This window comes from Pygoscelis adeliae, unplaced genomic scaffold, assembly GCF_000699105.1.
Source record: "Pygoscelis adeliae isolate BGI_AS28 unplaced genomic scaffold, ASM69910v1 Scaffold85, whole genome shotgun sequence".
Taxonomy (NCBI): Eukaryota; Metazoa; Chordata; class Aves; order Sphenisciformes; family Spheniscidae; genus Pygoscelis; species Pygoscelis adeliae.
The window spans coordinates 7782977-7810672 of record NW_008824900.1 but is presented as its reverse complement, the minus strand read 5'-3'; the positions used below and the strand labels follow the sequence as shown (position 1 = coordinate 7810672).

Here is a 27696-nt window from a genome sequence, read left to right as displayed (position 1 = left end):
CTTTCTTCCGTACCTGTGGTGGCTGGTTTGGGGTTGTCTTTAACCTAAATTATGGGCATGAGGCAAAGATGTGCCTCTTTCCTAAGGCATTTTTATGTCCAAAGCTACAAGGGAAGAATAAACGAGGCAGTAGTAGAAAATGGGCTAAAAAAACCATTATCATCATGGCAAAGTTATGGCTCCGAATAAAAAGAAGCTGCATCAAGTGTCTCAGAGTCACATATGATTAAAAAAAAACCTCAACTGCATTACTTCCAATCTATCCTTTATGGGAAAAGATATGTCATAAATTTTTTGTTTACAAGCAGTGGTTTTACACAGATGAGAATTTTGATAAGTAGTCTTAAAAAAAGAGTTCTGATAACCTTTGGCATCAAAGCTGGTTTTGAGTGACTGTCAAACTGTAAAAATGGCTCAGAAAAGTGAAAATGGAATAGAAGCTTAACCTGGTTCACACAAGTTACTTTGCAGCCATTACAAGGTCTCGGTCATTAAGAACAACTGCACTTTAATTTCCTTCTATTTTTATTCGACTAATACTTCTGGTTTAGATCAGGTAAAAACAGTTTGAACAATATAACTGATATAAAAATATTTTTAGACCGAAGCTTTTATTTACAATTAGGCACAAGTTTCCTTACATTTAGTCAACAACTGACCAGCCGCGGAGGTTGAATGGTTCTTTCAGTCGTTAGTGCAAAGGAGTATTGCCTTCTGCAGAGCATCAGCCAACGACTTAACGTTCATTAGTGATTCTGCCTGCTCCTTGGTCGAAAATCTTCGTCGTCACCTTCCTCTTCCCACTGAGCTGCTTGTCGAGCACGCAGAGCGAGCGCCACTGCCTCAGACATGCCTGGCCTGCTGCTGGGCTGGGATGTCTCCGAATCTGTTTTTCACAGGGGAAGTAATGTTAACTGTGCTGGTGTCGGTATAATGACCGCGCCCGTTAAAAATGAGACCTGCTGAAGTGTCTCATCTGTCAAGTATTGGGAATTAAGTTGCATGTCTGTGTAAACCAGGATTAGTTCAAGCTACCACGCAAGTTTCCCTAGCTTTTTTGATTCCAGACATTCAATGTCCTAGGGGCTCTACATCACTGATAACCTCCTCTGAGGTTCACACCACAGATGCGAAGTGTATCTCTAATGGGATGTAATATTCTCACCCGTGGCTGCTTCCGTAAGACAAAATGGCTCATTTACCCACAGAAATTAAACTCTCTGGTATCCAGAAGCTTGTGGTCACTCTTCAGAAGTCACCGCCAACATCGCAACAAGCTACCGATAAGCACGTCCTATAGAAAATGTTTACCCCAAAACCCAGTCTTTTTGTTTTCTCCTTATACAAGATGCTAAAATTCTGCGTGTCTCTTACATCAAGCTGTTACACGCCGCGCCTGTACTACAGCAAACGCTTTTACTGAGCTGAGCTTCTAAGAGCTGCTTTCTGCGTTTAGCATTTGTTGCTTACCTAGTGGGAAGCCAGTCCCCCTCAAGACCCCGGCAGAATAGGGATACTGAAAACAAAATTCACAAGTAGATTTAGGTGGATGTTTCCCTCATGTGCCTGTATTCCGTATTTAAAAAGATACCAGTTACCTGTAACAAAACCCCACTCTCCAGATCTTGAGCAGGTCCCTGAGTATGACTATTCCAACAGCTATTCTGATTACATTTTTGTACCCGCTCAAGTCAATCTTTGAAGTGATCTCTATACATACAGGATGTCCTCTTTGTTCAACGTACGCCCATTGTTTCTATCACGCCCCAGGTTCTATATAGGGAAATCTAGCGGAGACTTCCTCCTTTTGACCACCTCACCTCCTCGTGGGATGCGTTTTGGTTTCTGTCAGGGTAGCCTGGCACTTGCTGGGCAGGTTGCCTGGACGGGTGGTATGAGGAAGAGCTTCTCTGAAAGACACAATATTTGGCATTAGCAGTACTATATTCTGGCTTCCAATCATGACTTTATGGTCAGGGCTACTCACGCCCAAGGCCATTACCCTTGTTTTAGGGAGATGGCTCTTCTTACTAGATCCACAATGAGAATATTCTGGTGTCTCCTTTTGAAATCTGACCTTAACAACTCCAGGAATATCCACGTTTTGCAGACTATCAAACCCTCCCCCCAGGAGTCCCGGCTGTGACCCTGGACCCCCACAGGGTTCTCTAGTGTTTGAAAATCCCCAGCACACAGAAGATGCCCATTCACTTTAAGCTCCCCTCTTTACAGTCAATATTGTTTTATATTAACACATATGTAATTATATTTATCAATATATCAATTATGATCAGTATTTATTTATATTTATTTATATTACCACATTAAGGACGGCCAGTCATACAGGGGGATTTGTTTTGGGGGGGGGAGGGAGGGGAACCTAACAAACCCTTTTTCTTCACCAGTATGTAGGTCAAAAGAGTTTTCACTCAACCCAAACAGAACCACTGCACAGCACCTATATGTGCACATTTTGATACTAATTTGATGGCTCAGCAGGCAGGACTGACTTGAAAAATAAATTCAAGTTTAAGATATTAGATGTCTATCTTGATGTCGTATGGGATTTAAAATGGGGTTAAGTCAAAGCACTCAGTTTTACCTCAGCTGAAAAGACTGCGCAGGGGGGCACAAACCATAAACCCCTAAGGAAATCCTGAGCCAGGGGAGGGAGGCAGCCTCCTTCTTAGTCTAGGCAAGGTTCAAGTGTGGCCGAACCCCTCAGTGACCATCACTGCACACCTAGATTAGGAATGTTTTCTTGCAGTTTCATAATCATAAATAATGTCTAGTGAGGGTGAGGACTTTTCTGTACCCTTCCCAGGCTAAATTCCAGTCCGGAACAAATAGCTAGGGAACTTCCACGGTATCCTTTTGCTGTCTGGAGTTAACTAGTGATCAATCAATTTACGCAACGTTTTAAACACAGACATATCCCGAAATGGCAGCCTATCTGCAAGGCTGGAGGAACCCCACGGAACCGTACCAAGCACTAATTGAAACAGTAGTATCTGAACTATCAAACTGACCTGCAGGCCTTGTCCTCTTGGCGCAGGTGGGTTTTGTTTTGCCCTTTGCAGTGCCCGTAGTTTTTCAAGTAAAAACATTTTATCTTTTCCTTCCTATGGTCAAGACATATTTGATCATTAGCTGGAATGGACTAATCATTCTTGAGAGGCTCAAAGCCTATGAGTAACCATTGACCAGAATAATCGTTAAAATTCCTTTTATTCTAAAATAATCTGTCCACAGAGGGAGCTGCAGCAGCACAGCTTGAAGACAGAATTATTTTGCAGCAACTCTATTTGTGAGTTAAGTTTCCCTGCAATTCCCATGGGGAGGGCTCCCACCCTCCCTTGCATTGTCGTAGGAAAGTCAGATTACAGCTCCACAATAGCAGGATGAGAAAACCAACAAGGAAGCCAAATTTTAGAAAAAGATAAAGCTGGAAGTCAAACTCACATTAATAATTTGCTTATGTAAGAGTTTGGTCATGGTCTTTCTTCCTTCTATTATTTGCCAGTAAAGATAAGTAATAATTCTGTAAAAAAAAAAAAACCACAAACATATGAGCACTCATACCCACGAGTATTTCCTCCTAGTCATTGCCTAACCAGGAAAGTTATCTTGTTTATTTTACCCATTAAAAGATCTATATACACATATCTATACATGCATATATACACACACACACACAAAAAAAAATGTATGTATACAATTACTCAAGGAGTGGCAAACACATGAAATTGCTTAAGACATTCTCTTGGGAAAGACCCAAAGACTTACGGACTTGTATTCAAGAGGAGAGGTACAATTACAGTAAGCCAACATAGACGGTGCATTTCAGATAACAGCTAGGAACGTAACGCTCTTCTCCAGCTTTGTGTCATTTGCTTAGACACACGCCTGGACCCTGAATCACAACACTGAACACTTCGTGCTTCCAGGCCAATCCTGGTTCCAGCAGCACGAGTGGGATCTTGTTTTATGAGAACGGGTTTGGGCTTTTAGGTGTGCATGGCCCGTGATAGAAATATCAAGCAGCACAGCTCCAACACCAAACCCTGCCAGTGGGCACAGAGCTTAATATGCACATACTGGTTTTGCCAAAATAATTTACTTCAGCCGAGGGGACAGTGTGTGAATTTACCTGAGATTAGCTGGAAGCAGAGCGCAACCTGCTTATCAGCGTTTCCCCATATGGCGTGCTCACCTTAACATGCTGCTTGTGCACTACCGTGCCCTTCCACCACAGTGTCCCTATGGTAGTTCAGCTATCTTTACATGGTATCCTCTCCTCTAATGACGCCACTGATGAGAAATGGTCAGAAAAGACAAAGCAACCATCTCCCAAACTTCTGCTTTTCATGTCGCTCAGGGTCCTAGTATACATTCGGCCCGTATTCCCTGTGCTTGTGAAAGCTTGCTCTTGCCCTACTATTTATTCGTCTCGGGAGGGGAGCGGAGCAATTTATCCTGCCAACTGTATGCAGCATGATCCCTTTTGCTGATGTTCCTAAAGCTAAGTGTGCCAGCGGTAATAAGATCTGGAGCCTAGGCAGCAGTCAACTAGAAATATTCAATTAAAAGCAGTGTATCCTCGGGTTAGCGTGAAGCTGGTTTGTAAAGAGCTTTGGCATCCTAACATAAAAGGAATAGGTTTTATAACTTCTTTATGTACTTCAAATACATGAATTTCCAATATAATAACCCTTTGTCATGCTTTAAAATGCACTTCACTTTTTTTTTTTTTTTAAATGAAGAATGGCTATGTCATAGCCAGTTTTTGACACTTTAGGTCCTTTTCCAGTGCTTTTCATTAGCAGGTACTTACAGGACAAGAACGGAGAGGATGAAGAAGAAAAGTTCACTTGTAATTAAGTTATGGTAGATCCACACTACCCATTTTGAGGCAGTGTAATTTTCCAGTATTTTTATCCACTCAGAGACTGCAGCATACATAGAAGACAAACCTCTGAAAGGACCACATTCTGCTGAAGGTTTTAACCTGAAAGTGTGAGAAAACAGCTACTTAAAGCTTCATATATTACCCAGTGATTTAATTAATATCGTGATTTTGTACATCAAGATGCTTGTTAGTTTGCTATAGCCCTCTGCTCTCTTTGGACCCTCAGGGAACTTCCACGATCTGTGTTTGATTTTTAACTTGGGTCACTCCCCAGCCATTAAAATGCCCACCCCAGACTACGCAGTGAGAGACAAGAGACCTCGCTGCAATGGATCGGTACCAAGCCCTGTAAACCCAATCTTGACCTAAATGTAACAAGTCAATCGCTGTTGAAAATCTGGATTTTCAACATTTCACCACAGGTGCTTAAGGGAACCATCATTTCACCTTGCCTTCGAGGACATGAGTCACTACAGATTTTCAGTAACAACAGGATGTGGTGAACTAAGGCAGCCCGTAGCAAGAATTAACATTTTCAGGTAGACTGAAATAGGAAAATGTTGCTTGCTTTGAAATTGAACCACTCCAGACAGTCTGAATTTCCCACTTGCCATCTGGAAATGTTTGCTCCAAAATATTTCATCCCACCTGGTTCCACGTGTAGCCACCTGTCTTACTAAATATTGAAATCATGTGGCTGAGAATGGCCAAGAAAAAGAAAAGGGGTATCCGTGCGGCCCTCATTACTGTGACCAGAGTACATGCACATAAACAAAGCAGCTTTAAAATACTGGTAACAACCGAGATGCATTATTGCAGGGGTCAGCACTCCCTGCAAAAAGAGCCTTTGAAGTTTGTAAATAATCCAGAAGTTGACCTCAGCCGAGTTTTTCCAGGTGTTTCCCCACTGCAGACCCAGTATGGCCTAAAACATAAATAAGTCCAGGAACTAGGACTAGGTGGCAGAAACTTTTAAGGAGGAGGAAAAGCCAAAACTTTGTTTCTCCTCCCACTTTCGTATGGGACAAGTTACTGCATTAACCACATTCTTCCAAACTCACTGAGCATGTCTTGTTTTCAGAATACAGAACATCTCATGAACATCTGAAACCTTCCATCGGCAATTAATACAGCTTTTTCCCTAGAAAAATGCAGATTCCTCCGCCTGGTATCAGGTCACACAGCATAACATAGTAGGCTTGAATGCCAGTGATCTTCCATACCTCCAGACAGTGACTCCAATGACAGACAGGACTCCAAGGAAGGAAGGGAAAAACAGCAGGAACATGAAGGATGTTGTCATTTGAGCAGTTCTCCAGACTTTGCGAGGGGGTTGGCAATTCATCATCAGACTGACCTTTAAAGAGATGAAGGTACACTGTCTCTTGGAATGGTGTCACCTGCCACTTCAACCTGCTTTAAGTCAATCCCACTGAAATTGCTGGTGGCAATTGCTGGAATAGCATCTATCAAAAGTTTCCAAGAACTTCTTTTATATGAATTTGATAGATATACTGTAGTTTTCTAAAACCTCAAGAATATAGTCTTTAAATAGTAAGAGGCAAAATGAGGTTATGATGGGTTCTTCAGGACTCTGTTGGGTAGAGTTTGCTTTTGTAGCATACGCGCTTTTGTAGCGTACGCAAACTCACTCTTCAGGGAAGTCTGAACCAATCTTTCTAGCTATAGTTTCATTCTTCTACATTCAACATTACAAACTGTTCAATGACCCAACAAACAACTATCATCTAGTCATACTACTGAGACAAAGAATTGTGAAAAGAAGAAATTCCCACCATGATCTTTAGCTGAATCACCCTGCTTACACTTGGATAACTTGGGCAGGGTGGTTGCTGGCGTGTAAGCAGGAAGTCAAAGTCACAGCCGCAGGCTGAGTGTCTACATTGACGTACGCACTTGTATACCGTTAATTCCCCAGCCTTTAATTTTGCTACTTTATTCTCTCTTCTCTCTAACTGTGCTCTTAACCCCTCCTATAATCCTTCCACACTGTTCCCTCCTCTCAAGTTTCACAGGTTTGTAATTCAAGGGCGCGCATCTAAATTGTGTTCCTTTAAAGCACCACCCCCCCAGCAAAACCCAATCAACCAAACTGCTCCCCTAAATGCAAAACCCCACAGCCTCCAGACAAAACCAGCACTTTAACGCAATAAATTCTGCCCAGATTTCAAACGGTGTAAGTTTATGATGAATACATGTAAAGCTTGTTACCTTTTTCACATAAAATACTATAGAAAATGATATCATCTGGATACCAGGCAGCAGAGGTGAGAAGAGGATACCGATCCTACCGAAAGGATTTAAAAGAGAAAAGTTAAATCTTCACTGTTCACCACACAGCTCTCAGTGCACTGAAGGCAGAAAATATCACACTAACTTCATATACAGTTAGTGTTTGGTTATTTGGAAATGTAATTATATTAACATTGATCCTGTAACAGCAAGTCACCCTCTAAAAATATGCAACTTCAAACACACATATCTATGTACACATCTGCAAAACACTCTTGTAATCGGAGTAACGTACTCATTTTTAGAAATAAGGCATCTTTTCCAGGGTTTAATACCGAGACTATTTCAACAGGAACACCATTCCAGGGGGGGAAGTAAACAAAATTCTAGGATGTTCCTTTTATGGGTTTCTCCCAGAACAGGTGGCCACAAGGTAAACTACTGACTAAAGTTATTGTTATTACCTGGCATTGTTACAAAGAGAACTGGCACGTCACAATCCTTACAAAGGTACTTAATATATCATCTCTCTCAGGCATTTATCCTGTTCTTTCACCCATGATGTGAAGCACCCAGAAATGGCTGAATAAGAATGTTCCATGGTATTTCTAAGTGCAAATGAAGTTTGGCCGTAAATGCAGCACTTACCAGGTCAAAGTCTGTGCATAGATCAAATCTAAAACATTTCGTCCAATATCAAATTCTGGCAGCCCCAGGCTCACACAGACTGTAGTTCCAATAATTCTGAGGGAAATAAACAACACAGCACAGTAGCATTTGCTAAACGATAAAACCCTTTGTAGAAATCTCTGCAAATGATCTCCTGAATACAAGCATCAGTGACAAATTATTCAGTGGCTGCATTAACCACATCATGCAAAGCAGCCACAGCTCATTCATTAGACAGCACATCAAAAATGAAACAGAATTTGGCAAAAGCAAATTCCCATCACACAGTAGGGGTGAAATAAGACATAGGATATTTTTCATGCAACTCAAAGAAAAGAGAGAAAAAAAAGAAGGATTTGTAACTGTATCAGAAAAGTATGCTTATGATTAAACAGTTGAAATGGCCTCAGGACAAAACTGTAACAGCTTTTCACTTCCTAAGTCTTGAAAAATTTCAGGCTCAATCAAAAAAACTGAATCCTGTAGACTGATACTCTTAATATATCCTAAAGTATATTCTACTTTAAACTAACCGAGGTTGCAAGTAGCTGAGACACACACACAGGTAAGCAAGTACCCAGAGGATTCCTACGGAGGGCCAACAACCCCTTTTCATCACCTCTTTTTTCCTGAGCTGGGAAGATTAAGCTTCTGGTTGTTGTAGCAAGAACAATAAAGATTTTTGGTAACTATCCCCTCTCTCCCTGAATACAGATCTTGGTACCACCTGATCAGCTGCATCATCAATAAAGTTTCAGGGCTGGGCTTGCAGGGGGTTACTCTGAATACATACAAATAAATATGAGTAATTGTACTTTTAATCTTTCACAGCTGTAAGTCTGGTGCTTTTGCACAGCGTGGGGGAGGACATTGACCACAGCTGACACTGCAGTTTTGGTACTGTCACCTTTTGCTGGGAGGTGGTTTCCTATCTGAACAGGATGAGAACAGAAGGAGGATTAGAGTACACTGGGAATAGCTGCAGAGGGAAAGTCTTCAAGGGCTTCTCAATGTTGTTTTGTGTTGATTTAGCATAAAGTTAACAAAGTCCTACGGTGTAAACCAGTCTTGTTCACATCATGTGCAAAGGGCAAACAATGGATCTCCCACACAAGTATGGCCAGGAACCCTAAATGCTCTGTAGAGCTGGCAAGCACTTCAATACTCTACTACCTTAAGTCATAAATAATGTCTTCCTAATAAACACGAAGGTACACACAGCAGATGTCAGAATTAAATGACTTCTTGCTTACGTGCTCAGCTGTATTCATGTTCAGTTAAAAATACTTTCTCACTTACCATGCTACAGAACTCTACACCTGAGAGTCATATTACATCCTTAGTAAGACTGATTAAAATAAGACTTTAAACTTGTGTGCACTCTGTAGAGTGACATAACCAAGAGGAAAAAATTACAAGGGGACATACCAAGGAAAGCCAGCAGTGTGCCTGTGCATATGCAGAAAAGCAAGGTTTTCTGCTTGAGACACTTGGTCCTCTGTCACCCCGATCAGGAGATCTATGGGAGTACAATGTGGCTTCCTCCCTGCCTGCGTTTCCATCTCCAAAGGAAAAAACACACATTGTGAGAGTAGAACACTCTGACCTCCTCCTAAGAAGGAGCTGCAATATACGCAAGGCATGTACGCAGAGACTATGCCTGGTAGAGACAACCGAGGAAGCTTCAGTAGTGCCACAGCCAAGCTTCTGTTGGACTTCTTTTCTCACATTGGAAAAAAAATACCATGTCTTTGGGGTCTTTGGTTAATGAATAAAAACAAGATTAGAAAAGTAGTACTCACCTTCGTAAAAACTCTCCAAAGAGCGAGCCAAGCAAACAAAATATGAAGTCAACTAGAACAAGACGATAGATATCTTGGCCAACCAGAGTTTCCCAGCACTTTAAGGAGTTGAAGAAAAAAAAAAAAAATGCATATCTAGAAGTCAAAAATCATATGATTCTAACATTGTTCACAAATGCCTGGGCATCTGAAACCTGGGCTACAGATCAAAGTTTTGCTAGCACCCTGACTAATCATAGTTGACCTCTCATTGAACAATGCTGCAAACCAGCTGAGACCTGAGTTGGGTGATTCATTTTTTCCTTCAGTTCATTTCTCTAGAGATGTAACAAAAAAAACGTTGGGGTGGCAAATTCAGCTTTCCAAGATACTACATGTACTTCTCTTTGCTGGAGCAAGCCACTTATCAAAGTGGTTCCTAACGTGGCATTGTAAGTCAAAGATTTTTATTTTTGAAACTTTACCTGTGACTCTGATGCAGCCACAATGTTCAGCCAGTAGTAGCACAGTATTCCAACAATCGATATCTTCAGGACAATATTTCTAAAAAGAAAAAAGTAACAGTAACTGCACCGACAGCTGGTCCATAAGCTCACTGGAGGGAATGATGGCAGGATGACTGGTGGTTACACGTTATTACCTCCTTTTATAACAACAATAGCACTGCAGAGTGCCAGGACTAACAGGAGCTCTCCTTGGAGCTCAGGTGCAGCATTATTCTATTGCCCTGGCAGAAGGGGAGCTGGGCATGACAACCTTGGCACAAGCCTCTGCTAAACAGGCTGATGGTTGAGTGTGTGGGCTCCACAGAGGAGGAAGGTCTGAGGGACACCAGGGGTTACATGCAGTTAATTCCATGCATCTGTAGCGAAGTCAGATCTCCTCACTCCTCTCTCCCCTTCCTTTCCCTGGGGGGCCAACAGCCCAAGGGCCGTCTAGGGAAGCTACAAACAAAACCAAGCCCAGTATCACAGTGAGAGGGAAACCATACCCCGTCCTCATGCAGAGATGTAACACTCCAGAAGGCTCACAGAAGACAAACAAAACATGGAGGGAAGAGTGTACCTTTGGAGAAGATGAATTCTCCTCCATAGCTCCCTACTGCCCACCACACCACCTAGATACAGCTTGCTGTCAAAAAAGAAGAGTCAGACAACTTCAGGCAAAAAGCACTAAGAGGTTGTAGCAACAAATACCTTGTAATAGTGACATATATCTGGTGTCCAGGAGTCTGAAAACTCTCCAGGTGTCCAAGCCACGAGTAGAAGAACGGGATGAATGTGTTGAGGAGAGATGTGACAATAGGTAGCACCAACATGGCAGCTTGGCTCTCCAGGTCATTTTTATGCCCTTTTACAAACAGCTTAGAGAGGAAAAACAAAAAAACAACCAAACAACCCCAACTTAGAGCTTTAACCAGAATGCTGCCTCAAGTTGTGTCCACAGAGAAGACACTCAGCACACCTCCCTGTATGTTCTCAGGTTAGAGACTATCATGTTTTGTGGGCCTGTGTCCAGCACCACAGCGACCCTCTCCCCTTCCCCTGTGTTACATGGGACCAAGGGTGGGAGCCCCAGCTTAAAAGCAGCTCCTAGGCAAAGGAGAGGCAGGCCATGCTGAGGTTTCTTCTTGCTGTTTCTTCCAAGGTCACCAGCTGCACTATCCCTAAGCTAGCCATGAGCCCAGGCGAGCGGCCGCTGGGGTGAGGAGGGAGATTTGCTCAGATCCCTCAGGTCCTACGCTCTTGCCATAGTCCTCATTGGTGTGAGTCTTTGCAAACCAGCTTTTTAGGTACAGCAGAATTTGTGTTTGCATTGGTAGAAACAACAGCTATGCTTCCTTACAGTCCTAGTAGTGAACAGATCCCTGCTCGCACTCAGTGTAAGATACCCACGTGGCAAAATGCATTTCCAAAAACAGACTGCAAAATCTGACCTTACCTTTAGGTTATTAATGGAGAGGAAGTAAACACCAGCACAAGCAGCTATTGCTGTTCCCAGGGAAGTAAGCCAAGAAACAAGATGAATAACAATACGAACAACTGTCTCTCTTACAGTCAAATTTAGAACTTCTCGGTTTACTTCAGTGAGGTCTTCCTGCAAGGAAATAATTCCTAATGAAGAATTCCTTAGTCAAGAGCATAAAGCAAAACTTGTTTCAAGTAACTACTTGAGAGACCAAATGAAAGATTGTTTCTCTAGAAGATGGGCAGAGTAATATCCTGGGAACATTTACTGGACAACTTTGTGTTCCTATCCTAAAAGTCTTATCTCTTGACAGTTACACTGTATTTCACAGATAATATTACAAGCCTGGCTTTTGTTTACAAAATGGTTAAATAGCAGGAAAGAAAAACAGAAGAAAAAATCTGTTTGGCAAATATTTAATAGTCATAGAGATTCATTCAGTGGAACAGAAGCATACAAATATTTATATGTAGCTGAAAGAGAAAAGAAGAACAAGTAGCTAAGCCAACTCCAGGAGTTCAAAGCAAATAAAACTTAACAGCCAGGAAGACTTAAGTCTGTTAAGAACAGGACCAGCATGCTTGAGTCACTCTGCCAGAGACTTGTACGTGCATACACAAATTTGCACGCACAAACAAGTCTCTGGCAGTGACTCACGCATGCTAGTTTTGTACCTTTCTACCTTTTTGTACCTCCTGTGTTTTGTACCTTTATTTGTGTGCTGAGATTCTTTTGTTTCAGCATCACAGCTTTTTCATTAGTTACATTGAAGTCCCAAGTGCAGAGAAGTTTGCTAGCATTTCCAGAGTATGTCTGAGGGTTAATGAAGTTCCTGCGGAAGGATTTTGCCATGCTGCAATGAAAATGAAATTTGTGAGATGCGTAATGGGGAAATATATCAAGTCTGTACAGCAGGGCAAGAAGGGAGATTTGTCAGTTTTTCTATCCCGTCCCAAAGCTACTGGACCTATGTCAAAGCACGTCACATAAGAGGACATGGAAAATAAACTTTTATGCAAGAAACAGTTCTCACATTTCCTTCTCCCAGTTGTTGCTGCCAATCTTTACCTCTGGAAGGCCACATCAATACCAGAAAATATTAGGAGCCACAGCTTACAAAAGGGGGATCATGATATTCATTGGTTTGAACTGGGATTCTCTGCATGTCCCTTACTATTTTGCAGTTATTCTTCATTTGTCTAATAAAGGTTTGATTTCTGGAGACTGTCTGTTGACAGTCTATTTCTAGACATGGAAATAAGGACTTACAGAAATATACTCAGGTAATTATTACTGCCAACCATTTACAGGGTGCATTTTTTTGGCGGGATTTCTTTTTCCCCTTAATATAAGTGAAATAAGAATATGTAGTTAGTTTACCTGAACAACAAGATAAGAAAACAAATGACAAAATATATTCCAATGGTGAAAATATAGGCCAGCTGCATGTTGTAAGACGGACCATTCTCTATTTTACTGATCGTAGCATTGGTGTAAAAGCCGTAGTAGAGTACTGTTTGTTGAAAATAACCCTGAAAAGATATGGACATCATTCAGAATGTTTGCTATCACCTGCATATGGTGGGAAGTATCATCATCTGAAGCCCAGTTAGTGGAAGTGGGAGCTGTCCCTTTCTTTACGGTGAAATCACAGGTGTGATTAAATGTCTTAAGTATCAGGCCCTTTGTTTTCCTTCTATCAGCTAAAATCTTCCATAGTTTTGAGAGCTTCCAGGGATACATAAATGACTTGTATCCTTCTTAAGATTCACGTGGGATGATCGTGAGCATTCAACACCTTTGCAGGATTTGGTCCTTCCTGAAAATTCCTGAAGAGGGAAAGGCTTAATTGCTTCTTTCTTAGAAGCGAGGTTCTGTACTGACAAATTATATCAACTATAAAGGAACCAGGAAGGAAGCAGGTGACATTCAACACTAGAGTTACTATGTTACAGCTGAACTCTTGCAATGGTGACGGTTGCTTTGCAAAGTTAAACAGCACTACTGCAAAACACAGCACTTCCAAAGCAATTTTAGAAGGAAAAGGCTTTCCTTTTTAGAAATATCTCTTCTCAACTAAGCATTAGTAAGAGCAGAGTCTTGTTTATTAACTAGAGAAATCCTTTAACAACAATACGATTGACACATTTTTAACTACAAAGGGGGGGGTTGGGGTGGGGGAAGAGTAGGTCATCTTCCCAGATCACTTAGTTGATTAATACTAGTCCAGTTAGAGCAGTGCAAAATCTACCTTTAAAAACAGCCCGGGACTTTATTCCCTGAATGTAAAGATCATCACACAATGAAAAGATCCTCCTGTTTCCAGGCCCCAGTGAGTTCAGCGGGTTGCCACAGAAAGATCTGTGTGCTCCTTAGAAGAATAAAGCTTTGGAAATAAGCAAAATTCACAGGATCACATATGGAAATCTGCACTGTATTTTCAGAGAAAAATTAACATGGGAAAAAATGTTTTGCTGAAGACTATTGTAGCTATCTCTGGAAGGCCTGGGTTCCTTTGTGTCTCTTTCTGAAAGTGATGAAAGTCTTGAAATACTGCTGAACACAGCAATCATTTGCAGTGAGGCATGCACCAGAATGAGTTCCATTCGTCTCACGCTGAGTCAATGTTTGTTGCAGCTTCTTTTTCAGTATGTACTAAATATTATTCCTAGTCATGTAAAAGTCTAACTCCACCTCTTAATAAGAAATACTAACTTTTTTACTCTGTTGTGAGTTTTTGAAGTAGATCTGCTGCACACAGTACTAATACAAATACTTACAGCTCCAGTGAACAGCTCCAGACCCGTGAAAGAAAGGTTATTTGGTTCTGCTGCAACAAACTGAGGGACTGTGATGAAACTGAAGTTTATGAGGAATGAGAAGATGTTGAAAGTTAGCAGCCACTTCAAGAAAATAAAATAAGAAAGAACACTTGTTCCAAACTCGGCACCAATGATCTTCAGAGTCTTGTGCCATAACTGCAGTAGGTGAAAATATTCTGACAAGCTATTTCCAAATCGCCGAAATGACTGAAGTGCAAAAGAGGGGAGAGAGAGAGAGAGAGAGAGAGAGAGAGAGATGAATCTCAGCAAGCAGTCTTAAACAGGACTCAAATCCACATAATAAAGCCTCACATTTTTTACAGTTCCATTTTGACGATAAGAACAGATTTCGCCCACTACATGCACCGTAAGATGCTTAACTGGTGTTCCTAAATGCTACCATAATGCAAGTCATTATTAATGAACACTGCAGCAATTAATTGGTTCTTTGGTACGTAACATAAAGCAAGATACCAGATATCTCTGGAGACAGTGATAACATTGCAGCTAAAGTGGTTTATCCTGTTGTGACTGACAGAAGTTTATGACACTTACCACTACCGTTCCCTGCAGACACTGTGTACAGCAGGGAAGTTGAGTACTGTGATGCCTTGATTTTTTGGTTATTTCTTTAAGAACTTTATTCCTGTGGAAGAGCAGGGCAGGGAGTGACAAGCATTATAGCATTGGTTGTAATTAAAACAAGAAGCCAAAGAAGCTACTGCAAATACGGTTTCACACATGTGCACATGAACAGAGTTAATAAAACATGGAGATGTTCTGCTGATTCTTTTTCTATTAGCTGCTACCACGGCTCTTGTCCATGCTATGACAGCATGTTCCAACCCCTCCACTAACTCACTCTGGGAACAAAATTTAAATATATTCTGTGAGGAGACAAAAGGATGGTTGAGACCATGTGGTCTCTTCTCCATTTTCAATGGCCAACACCCAAGTCTCCTTTGAAAAGAAATCACAAGTCATCATTTGTAATCAAATCTCAAGGCCTTGATATTCTATTACCATGAGAGATCCTTCTCATCCAGAGAAGGGACAATGAACCATCTTTAAATTATTTTCCGTGGCAAGATGTTAACTTTTAAAAAGTGCATTAAAAAGTACTTTCAGTTCTTTCAAAGTGACAAACCAAAGCTGAGCAGATGGCAAGCACCCATACTTGATAGCTGGGTATAGAAAGTATAGTGTTTGTAAAACTAAACAGATAAACTTTTATTTTTACCTGATCTCTCTCTTTTTTTTCATGGTCTCTGGCATCTTCTGGATTGCTTTAATCCTTTCACTGGTGGACATACTTGTAAGATTTCCAACTAACTTTTCCTCTGCATAAAACCCATGAAAAATCCAAATTTTGGGATATTAATACAGTAATTCTTATACAAAGTCTGAAATGGATATAACAACATTCCCCATTTTCACTGCTACCAAGATGTGGCAAGTTCTGGGACTTAATAATACTCCCCAGAATATCCTCAGCTCTGTCAGTACTCTAATACAGATGCAATAAGTAGTACAATACTGAATGTTAAAAAATAAATATCACTTGTCTGATGCTTGTTTAATGTTAATAGAGAGAGCTGCAATATAAAGGAAAACAAAATACTGATGAACTCCAAGATTCTGGTCTATTGCTGTTTGATAGTTACATTTCCATGATGACTTTAAAGCTAAACTTTTGTTTTATTTATTCTGTAATTTTAGTTGAAGTTAGTGCCCAAACTTAGCACTACCTATGAAATAGACAGAACTGTATTACTTGACAATCAGGCTGTTCTCACATAGTTGGAATTCGATGCTAATTCCAGGCACAGTGGCTGAAAACAGCCCGTTAGCTGGTCAAACAAATTCTAATAAAGAGTTTAGCTTTTCTTTCTACAAGTTAACACATATCACACTGCACTGAGCTTCATTTATACTCTACTAGCACACTAAAATCCCATGATAAAAGATTAATTGCTGGCATTAACACAAAACCAAGTTGTTCCCATAACCACAGAAAGACTGTACATGCAATTCTGCTGATAAACCAAGAATAGTATCAACCACACGATACTTGTGCAAGATGCTATTTAATATTGAATGACTTATCTAAACTCCTACCTTCTTTGCACACTGGATCTGTTTCAAACAGGCTAGAAGAAGGCATGGAGATCTCATCAGGTGGTCTTCTGTTGTGTCTCCAAATAAAGCTATCTAAATAACATGCACTGTTTAGTAAGCCCAGATACTCCTGACAAATTGACTTAAGAAATTCAAATTTCACTTTCACAGAAACAGCTTAAGAGTATACCCTTCAATCTCACTACCTACATGCAAACATACTCCCCCACTCACTTCTTTCCTGGTCATGCTTGATGACCATATGCAATTTTTCAGATACATGCTGGAAAAGAGGTGCTGTGCTCAGTCTTCAACTGTCATGGAAAACTTTGTCATCTAACCCATTCATAAATGCGCACATTGATTATTCAAGACTTTCTTCCTAGAAGACAGGTCCTTTCTTTAAAAATACTTCCACTGATTTCAGGGGGATTGTTTTAGAATCACATTCAATCATGCTGAATAAGTTATATGTACTGGACTCCCATTTCCCTGGGGCCAAAATGCAACTGTTCTCTCAACCTTCTTGCACCCAATTACTCAAATACGAGTGACTATATTCCTTAAATCCTTCGCCTTCCAGCTATGAAGCAGATGAGTTTAGCCACAGCTTTCCTTGCCTCACCTTCCCAGTAAGCTAATGGCCAGTCTGTGCAATGTTACATCCCCCTTTTGAGCTCGACCCGCTAGTGTGGAAGGCCCCAACTGAGTGATGTGCCTGCTAGTTAATGCACATGTTGCAGGCTCCTTCACCATATTTACTATTTAGATCTAAAGGTCCCCTGATGTTAGTGTCATTTCCACTTTGAGCCAACTTCCTTTGTAGCAATTAAAAAGAACCAGAAAAAGAAAAGCATCTGTGCCTCCTTGTGGAGGTACTTCTTGAACTTTCAGCACTCAGACATTTATCCTCTACTTGATTGTGTTGGAAATGCACTCTCTCCTTCCTATCAAGTATTAAAAGCCATGCATGATAATTAACGTTTGGAACTGTCCTATTTCTGTGGTCACTCATGGGGTGAGGCATTTCCAGTTACCAATAAAATCGTTGCTTTTTAATATGAATACAGGATTTTGCCAAATCAGATCTTAACTTAAAGACTATGTTCTTAAAGATGAAAAAGAGAAAAAAACCAAGAATCTCTCACTTTGAGGGCACAGAGAGATGGTTCTTTCAATGCATCTAGGTAACCATTCCAGAAAAGAACTCTTAGTTACATTCCAGAAGCAGCAGACAGGAACCAAACTGATTGTAACAGAAGAAATTACACCACATGGGAAGAACAGTTCCTACCCAGAACATGAACAATAAACTACTATGCTAGCCTAAAACAGAATTCAGATTATACTATTCCAGACCCCCTGTATTTTAATGAATATAAATCTCTAATTACTACTATAGTCTAGAATTTACAGAGAGACAACATACTGAAAATTTTACTAAAGACAGTCTCAAAAATGCATCCTATCCTCCCCTTATTTCCTCCTACAATGAGTATCTTCAGATAACTGTGTAAGTTTGTTTTATGTTGACCCACTTATAGGGAGTTTGGATTAAAACAGGTAGGCATTATATCTTTGATTGCTCAAGAAACAAAGATCATCACCTTCAGAAAGATATTGGAAAATTCAGCTGCAACGGTGTAGGATAGTAAAAGAGAATTTACGTTTTATGATTCCTTTTATTACGTGAAGATCTTCATACCTGAACCAGAAGGCTTTTAACTATTTATTATTTTACGGAGGGCGAGACTGACATTCAACCCAAACCATTCTATGATTCAATATTCTGATGCACCACAATCCTTATGTCTTACCTTCCAATACATTGGAAATTCTGTGGGTATAGGGGCGATCCAGCAGATGGAAGGTAGAAGGTGGGCTGTATGCCAGTTCTGGCTCAGGCTCAAAGGAAAGATTATCTGTTGAAGGCAATCAGGATTATACAGAAACTTGTATACTGCTATGGATTATTTACACACACAGAATATCAGCCCTGTTGACCAAATACAGCTCTGCTGCAAACACAGCAGTATATCCTATTAACAAAACTCCTATATCTCACTCCAATGTACATCCTAGTATTCAATGACTTATACGGTCCATACAAGTCAGTATTTACCAATCTGTTAATACAGCAGAGAGTCCATGGATCTGTTAATATAACATCTGAACTACTTGTAGGAAAAAAGCTAAAAAAACCCCACTGCCACCACGTACAAATACATAGAGAGTTGAGCTTTCCAGCACTGCATGACTCCGTCAGGACAGAGTAAGCTATTACTTGTTCCAGTGTTTCTGTAAGCTGTTCATATGAGAAATTACATACCAGTGGAATTTCCATATGGACTTCTGCTTAGGACATAAGCTCTTGGTGAACCTTCGCTGTATTCAGAGCTATGTCTCATGGAGGCCATTGGTATGGCCAGAGGGTAATTCTGTTCTCTTCCACTGTGTTCTCCATAGGAACCATACGGTGAAGAATCATAAGGGCTTTGCTGAAAGAACAGATTCTTTTGAGAATTCCTCCTGTGTGAGCAACAAAAAAGAAAACCTTGAGTGCCACAAAAACTCTCAATAGACATCCTTAATGAATTGTTACCTATCATCATCGAATTTGAGTACATTATAAAACAAACTCTGATACTGAGAGGTATTTTGTATTTAGAACTCCAACATCATAATTTTCATTTGGTCATCAACTGAATTAGAAAGATTGAAATGCATCTCCACCTGAAGTTACCTTGGACTCTACCTAAACAGGAGTAACTGCTTGGAAAATGAGGACATCGAAGGTTATAGCACATTGTGAAAATTACTGGAACTAAAAAACGTCCATGACATTATGCCATAAATCCTAAAATATATTTAACTGATAAATTCATCTAACGTGTAAAAACCAAACATGCCATTTCTCTTGAATGCCACCTTCCTGATAACAGCTTTAAAAATTTGTGTCTGAGAATGCAAGCATAAAGGAGGGATTAAAAGAATTCCGCAAATTAAAACTCTGGGAAAAAAGTTTCTCCTGCATATAAATAGAGAATTTAATTTCTTATGGCACAGTCATAACAGCAAAATTAAATAAACTCACCTTCTATCAATTTCCAGTGTCTCTGAGAAGTGGTAGTCTGGATTTTCAAAGGCTTCATTGTAATGATAAGACATGACAAGTCCTTGGTTTGAGGGATTAAATCTTCTTATTTTTGTCTCTACTGCTTCATTAATAAGTTCATGGGAAGACTGATTACAGACCTAATTACAAAATAGAGGCACGTACATACAAAATGAAAAGAAAGGAACTTCATTTCAGCATCTTAGAAGATTTTGCCATCCTGCTAACAATTAACATGAAACAATATAAATAGGAAATGGTTCTAACTTAGTGCTATTTACCATCAGGAAATTAGGGTCCACCAGAAGCTGCAGGTAAAATGGGAACTAATACTTCTCTATAGTAAGCTCTCTACAGAACTGAGGAACTGGAGTGCCACATGAAGTCTTCCCCAGCACTGACAACGAAGCCAGGTTTTAGAAGCATGTTGAAACATTAAGAAGAAAATAAGTTCTCTCTTTCCTCCTCATACAGGAAAAGCCAAATACACAAATTTTCTGAGTACTACATTTCCAAAACCAAAGAGGAGATGAAGTCTGCCCACTTCCTTACTAGCAGCGGCATCTTTAAGCCCTAGTTGTGAAGAAGGGACACACTGGACCACTGCTATGTACAGAGCTGACATTATTTAGAGACCCACTCTTAATGAGGCCTCTTCTAATGACTTAATGTCTCAATCCTGTAAATAGTTTTGGGTTTAGCTTTATTTCTGACAGAGTGCTCCATTTTAGTCTTAAGCAAGCCAGACTTGGTCAGAGTTTAATGAACGGAAGTCCAGGTAAGTCAGTGAAAAGGGACCCTTATATTAGAAAACCAGAATCCAAATTAAAAAGGCAGTTCTTGCAATTAATCAAAAGTCATCCCCAAAATTAAAAAGGAATTAATTTTTAGCATTTGTTCTTAAATGCACCATGACAAGTTTGACCAGCTGGCAAGCTATTCAACAACAGGGAAGGAAAAAAGCAAACGATAAAGGACACATCTGGCAAAACCCATCAGACCCTGCTTTTATCTCAGCTCCGCTCCTAGAAAAGCAGAGCTGGATCTCATTTAATGGTACGGTCTCAACCAACTTTTCTGTCTGCAGTGGTTTTTATTTGCAATTTCTACTGCAGCAAAGGAAGTACCACATGAAGAAAAGTATCTTCAAAACAGATACTTGTACAGCGTCTAGTTTCTGAAGGCTTTTCAAAATCTTCTCGTTTTGCCAAAAGAAGCTCTTAAATTACTATTGTGTCATTTACACACCTAAAGATCTTGGAAGACAGTCTAAAATCTTGCAGTGTGACATACAGTTGTAAAACACTGCCCAGGTTTTGCACAGACTTGCAGTGAGATTTGCATATAAACGCAGGTGCTTGATTGAATTTGAAGTCCTACATTTTAATCAGAACATTGTCTACACTTTCATTATAGCATGATGAAGCATGCTATGAGGCCCATGTCTTCAGCAAACATTCAGTAAAAAAGCATACCAGGCAATTTGAATATATCGTGTGTCACCCATCCCTTCTGTAAATAGTGGAATGTGATTACTGTCAACAAGAAACTGTAAACATAGTCTCCCCTAGGTGAAACTTGGGTCTTTTCAGGCAACAATTTCACACCTACAGAGACAGTGAGATTCTCATGTATTCAGAAAAGTAATTAGCAGAGCCTCCTCCCCTTACCTCCAAAGAAAATCAATAAACATCCCAGGAATCTTACATAAAAATCATAGGAAGTTTAAATCTCCTGAGAGGTAGGTTTTCTTTGACGGGAAGCACTTAGCTCCTGATGATCTTTTGAGAACTAGCTTAGAATATATCTGAAATTTTATACAAGCTCTTCAGGAATTAGTACATTCTGTCCTTATACTCCATTAAAAAGCACGGAAACAATTCTTGAAAAAGATAATAACAGTCTTCTGCAAAGAGTTGCTTGGAAAACTAAATTTCCCCCTATAAAAGTGTTTTACATTTCAAACTGTAATGAAAAGCTAAAGAGGAAAAGATTACCTTCTCAGGGGAAGAAAAGTCTCAGATAGTTCCCTTTGAAGAGTGTGCAAAATTACATTTTTCTATTTTTTAACCGGTTTCCCAGGAACCCAACTCACTCAGACTCAGCCATCCAGAAAGCTGGGAAGCCTGCCAGCAAGGCAGCTGGAAAACTGATCACTGAGCTAAACAGCTCATCACCTTGCCTGGTCTTCATTCAAACTGTAGAGAGAACAGGTATTTTGATGGAAATGTATGGGTTGTGTAGAATCAGCATTACCCAGAAGCGAGATGGTAGGAAGTAACCACCAGGTCTATCAACCAACTTGCTGAAGTGCAACCAAGCAGAAGAAACAGAACAGACTGACTAAAAAATAAATCCACTTCTTTCTCTTACTCATTTTAAAGACCTGTAGGCATATCCATAAAGGCTTGCTAAGACACTCAAATAAGCCCAAGACAGACTGTCTGTTGGTTCCATCATTATCCACTTTATTTCCTTTGAGTCTTAAGATGCGCTTTATGCCAGGATATCTATGAAAATCCACAGGGACATTAACAGTCTACCACTGAACCCAGCATCTGAAGCCACTCTGTTTTTTCTCCACTCCCAAAGTTTTAAGGATTTTAAATAAATTCCCCAGGTACACTGAGGCAAATTCAAATCTTTGCATTTCATTCCTGAAAAAAACTAGAGATTTCCCTCTTGCTACCTGAGAGCATTAGATCCCAAACCTTGAGGCATTTGGAGTGAGCAAGAACATGAACATGGATAACCCATATGTTTCCTGACTGAGGCTGTAAGTCACTCAAAGATTACTATGCTACCTGGTCCATAAATGCTCTCAGGTGGGATGGAGGTGTGTATGAGCATACATGCTCAGGGTGTACGGGTGGCACGCCAATGGTGTACAGGTAGCATGCCAAGGGTGTACAGGCAGCACACCAATCCACCCACTTCCTCCATCTCAAGCCCAAAGATCGTGAGAAACTCTTCTTATCAAATCAGATGCCTATATTATAGGTTTGGTTTGGGGTTTGATGGACTGGCAGTTTGTAAGTTTCTGACCAGTCACAGTTCCTTGGAAAGAACCTGAAGCAGGTAATGCTCAAGCTAAACCACCTCTTTCTTCTTTTTGACCTATGATGGGATGCAGTAAACCATTGCTCCAGGAAAAGTTATGAAATTTAGACTTAGCTTTCTCTTTAAAAAGTTATTTTCCAGCAGGAAAAAAAAAAAAATAGCTGGAGAACAGAGGTCATTTGTGAAAGAAAGATAAAAAGCAGAAGCTTGACAAATCTTCTCTTTGCAGAGTGGTGTCCATTTGTTGGACAACACTTTGGATTTCGGCAAGCAATTAGACAAATCTTAAGTTCCTCCTCTTAAGAATAGAAGGGTTTAAGATCAGTCGATTTAATAATCATCGATATGTAAATAAGTTACAGGATAAGTGGAGAGTGGGTGTTTTCCGCTTAAATCATTCGACACACAGTGTAATGATATAGAACAGGAAACTCCAAGCAGTGCAGGCTCATTCTTCTGGATCATTTCCCAGAAAAATAACTGCCTTCACATCACAGACCAACAGCCTCGACAAAATATTCCAGGTTAGTTTCATCCATTCCTGTACAGGTAATTCACTGCTATAGACACTAATCCTCATTTAGAATATAAATCAAACAAACATGAATGTCTTGCTAAAACAGCACTTCGTCCTGGCATCAAGTTTCAGGAAAACCACTTAGACCTTAAAGTCCTTTACCTGTAATCCCTCAGTAAAAAGGATTACAAGGAGTAAATTATACTTACACAAATCTTGAAGAGGAATGGAAACAGTAAGTCCCAGAACTACATCATAGTTGACTTAATAGTGTTGAATGAAGGGAATAGAACTCATGGAAGAACTGATTCAGAAGGTTGAATGTGCTCTATTTCCTTAAAGATCTTTTAGTTTTGTAGGGTATGACTGGACAGGGCTTCACTGTTACCTGAGTTATTTTTATTCATTAATCCCTGTCCTGTTTAACATGTCCCACACAGCTTCATGCTAAAAAAAATCAGATTGATTTCTGGAAGCCAAAAGTGAGTTTGAGAGATAGACCAGAGTTAAAACTAGATTACATGCTGCATCAGCAACTAGGTTCCAGTACTGACCACTACTCTTCCACTATCTCAATCCCAACAGTTTCAACACTGCTGCAACAAACCAGGAAAGCCTCTCAGAAAATCTAAAGAGCCTGGGAATTGACGCTAATCAAACAGTACACTCAAGAAAATCTGATCTTTAATTGACATATTAGTAATGAGACAAGCGTGAATCATACACGGAAGTGAAAGTCACTTACCTTTTACGCATATTGCCAAAGTACCCAGTTTGAACTGACAAATGCCACCTCTTACTGGCCTTCCATTGTGTTTTTACTGATGTCAGCAGGGTCAATTACAGGAGCCAACGTCAATTTTGTTATTTTAGACCTTCAACCAATTTCAGCAATGTAAATTGTACCTCTGCTGCAAAAGATGACATGTGGTAGCACTAAAGACTCATCTGCTTACTACTGTATAGGCAAAGGACAGACAACCAAATTGGAAAGGGAAAGGAGAGAGTGACAGCATCCCCATTACAGTCGCAATGCTGCTGTCTGTCCCAACAGCTTCTTGGATCTCAAGCTCGCAAAGGAAGGTACTTCCTAGTCCTATAGTGCAATGCTACCTACCAGAATTCAGATCCCATCCTCCCTGTCCCCCCAGCCCTTCTTGGAGAGAGTGAGGTGCAGAGTAGCGAGGCAGGCTGGCAGAAGCAGGCAGAATAGTGTCTGTCTGACACAGGGGAACATCCTACTGTCGGACTATCTTTGCCCTCAGCTGGCTGCTCCCATTGCCTCCAGCTACTGCTTCAGCATCATGAACTCTACTCCTTACTTGCTCTTTATCCATTTTTTTGCACCTATTCACTTGTTTGCCTTGCCCTTTCCATTTAACATTCCTCTTGTAATCTCCTCCCCCCCGCAATATAATAAGATTACAATATTTTCATCCTGTTCACTTCATTTGCAAGTTAAATCCCTCCTATCACCTGTGACTGCTTAAAGGCTTCTGGAGAAGGACTGCCAACTACTTCCTGTTTGCAGTGTCTCAAGCAGGATTCTACTTCTTCACCTGAGTTTAGATGCCTTTATTATAAACACAGTCCTGAAACATTCAAAACATCGTTACAACATATAGTTAAATTTTAGTGTCCAGTAAAGTGTCGTAAAGATGTGGCACACACTTCAGAGTTTTTGCTTAATGGCAGCGGATGAAAGTTCAGATACTTCATTAATTTTGTGAAATTCATAGTACTCACCCTGATCTACCACATAAATCCCTACTCTTCCACCCAAAAGGCCCCATGGGATCACAATTCTTATGGACTGAAGTACGTATCACAGTGATTTTGCATTATCTAATCCTTTCCCCAGAGTCTCCCTTCAGAGCAAGTCTCTTTTTGTTTGCTGCTTTGTTGCTTTTATTTTCTTAACTCTGACCACAAATTGCAAACTTAATCCATTGGGAAAACTATGAGCACTGGGTAAAGAGGAACAATCAAGGATATATAACTACTAAAATTAGAAATAGGGAACTGAAGAGTAAGAACGGTATACCTGGCAGAGAGAGGAAAGATTATCAAGAATAAGAAACCGCGAACAGAACTCTGCATTATTTCTTTAACACTTGAAAGGCATTACCTAGCTCATAGTCTGACCATTATAGGGAAAAAAAGGCTAAGGTAAGAATCAGTTCATGTGAGTGCAAGTCAGTCTTGTGACTAATTTCCAAACTGCAGACTATCACATTCTTTGCATATAGCAGGACTAAATCTTGCTTTGCAAAACAAGTTTCTTAAGTCTGTCTATTCACCAACATTACCAGCTACTTGTTTTTGAAGGAAATGTCTGATTACAAAAACAAGGAAGCAGTTTTTGAGTACCTGTTTGGATTAGTTTTCTACTTTCAGGGGAAAGGCAGCCTACCACACCAGGTCTATTAGAGGCATGAGATACTGTCTACTAGAACAGTTCTAACGTTTTGCCTTAAAAGCAAGCTTTGCTTATTCTCTACTTGTAATGGATGCCTATCCAGTTTAAATGCAAATTTCAAATTATACTTTAATGAGTAGTATCAGTTACAGGAGTCTCATTCACACGTTCCATTGGAAAAGCTTATGAAAACTACACATATGGTCATTTCAGATAATAAACAGGCTTTTAAAGATACACGATGTTGTTGAACTAAAAAAGGGGCATTGTTCTGTTTGTAATTTCTAGCTTAACTTCCTGTTAGGATATTGTCATCTCATTACTATTTGCACAAGCAGCATTTAAGATGACCCTGAGGGAAAACAAAAGCTATTCACAATATTCTAGCAAATCAACTAAGAAGCTAGGAAATGGCTGGGGGGAACCAGTCAGAAGAAAAGAGACACAGTTTTGTCACAGGTTTCTCCTAACTCTTCAAAATTCTTATATGCAGTTTTCAAATTGTTGGACAAATAATTTCAAATTGTTGGACAAATAATTTCACATGAACTAAATACTTCTTTTTCAGACAAAATACAGCTACATTAAAATGCAGTGTAACATGTTAGTACGTCAGGGTTCTATTCTACAATCAACATACAGAATCTATGGAGTATACAAGTCACAATTAGAGGCTTTTTCACAAAAACGTGAAAGAGGACACCGCTGTATAGTGCTAGTTCTTGTTATGTCAGCCCATACAGCCATACCACACCACCTCACCACTTTACCACTTTCATGGTAAGAATAAAAGTCCTCCCAACAAGCTTACCGGAGGGGGGGCGAAATTGAAATTGATTGCTTTGGGTGGAGTACTGACATATCAGCCTGGAACAGATGCCATTTCAACTACATTGCTTTGCACCAGCAGCCTGCTGCTATCCTTATCCCGTGCCAGGGCTGTGTCGCACGGGCAGGGACTGACACGGCACCCACACTTGGACTATCACACCTTGAACGTGGCTCTAGAGCTACCAACATGGAGCAGGATCAGGCTGCTGTCGGTCCCAGGACTTGCAGAGGAGACCGCAGTGACAGTAGGTCAGTGGAAGCAGAAGTTAGCACAGCTCCCATGCAGTACCACGGACTGCTTGCAGGTTTGCTTAACTAACAGAGTGTTACTAAGGGACAGAGACTTAGCAATAAAATCTTGGATGTATAGATTTGGCTTTTAGATATATATTTAATCTTCTGCATCAAAACATTTCAACCTTTGTAGGTTAGGGCATAAAGGATGAGAATGAAGAAAAAGAAAGTAGTATTTAAATAGTATACCTGTGTGTTTTGAGGGAGTGACAGAATGATTGACCACAAAGAACATGAATACTTAAACCTGAGATTTTCCCCACCTATTTAATACAAAAGTACTTCTGGCTTCCCGTTACCTATTGTAACACACAAAACTCACAACCTGGCTTCCCGTTACCTATTGTAACACACAAAACTCACAACCTGCTATTTGGAAAATGCAGTACCACATTCATTGACTAGCTAGCAGACCCCAACACGCAGCCTACACCAAAGCGAAAGCAGATGTCACGCTGCAAGCTGGTGATCCCAACAAGGCTGGTGCAACACCTTGCAGAGTGAAGTGTGGCACACTGGCTAAATACATCAGGGAAGGATGTGGCTGTTAATCCCCCATGGGACCAACCCTTCCAGCTGAAGACAGCAGAAGCTCGCATGTGACTAGCGGAGCGATAAAGCTGTGAGGTGCCATGCTGCAGGGCTGATACCAAGGTCAGGGCACCGCTCTCAGGGGCTATTTACCTCCCAGATAGCAGAAGCCGAGTACATCCCTGAGCACGCATGCAGTCCAGCCCTAACAGTTCTATCACTCTAAATTAACAGCGAGCATTAGTAGACTGCAGTCGCCCGTCAGGCAGTTCGGGTGACTCCTCCAGGCCAGGCGCACGGAGAAACCACCTTCCAGCCCCACCGTCGGAGAGCTGGCGCAGACCCTGCTCGGAGCCCAGCAAGCTCCAGCCCCCGGCGACTGCGCCGC

At 40.6% G+C, this 27696-nt stretch overlaps 2 protein-coding genes across 2 annotated transcripts in view; one reads left to right on the top strand and one right to left on the bottom strand.

The window, feature by feature from the left end:
• Positions 1 to 709: 709 nt before the first annotated feature.
• Positions 710 to 19757, bottom strand: TMC5 (transmembrane channel-like 5). Its single transcript, XM_009324779.1, has 22 exons — positions 19636 to 19757; positions 18871 to 19070; positions 18359 to 18463; positions 16542 to 16634; positions 15664 to 15763; positions 14979 to 15069; positions 14382 to 14630; positions 12982 to 13133; positions 12310 to 12454; positions 11575 to 11730; positions 10830 to 10996; positions 10098 to 10176; positions 9634 to 9731; positions 7811 to 7906; positions 7142 to 7217; positions 6133 to 6266; positions 4835 to 5008; positions 3463 to 3541; positions 3030 to 3122; positions 1821 to 1910; positions 1471 to 1516; positions 710 to 886 (listed from the first exon to the last, which is right to left on the bottom strand). The coding sequence occupies exons 1-22, from the start codon at positions 19707 to 19709 to the stop codon at positions 747 to 749; spliced, it is 2637 nt and encodes an 878-aa protein (XP_009323054.1). The 5' UTR covers positions 19710 to 19757; the 3' UTR covers positions 710 to 746.
• A 6913-nt stretch (positions 19758 to 26670) lies between these two features.
• TMC7 (transmembrane channel-like 7) overlaps positions 26671 to 27696 on the top strand; it is a 20701-nt gene continuing 19675 nt past the window's right edge. Inside the window, 1 exon segment of the mRNA XM_009324828.1 lies at positions 26671 to 26788. Coding sequence (XP_009323103.1) covers positions 26671 to 26788 — 118 coding nt within the window.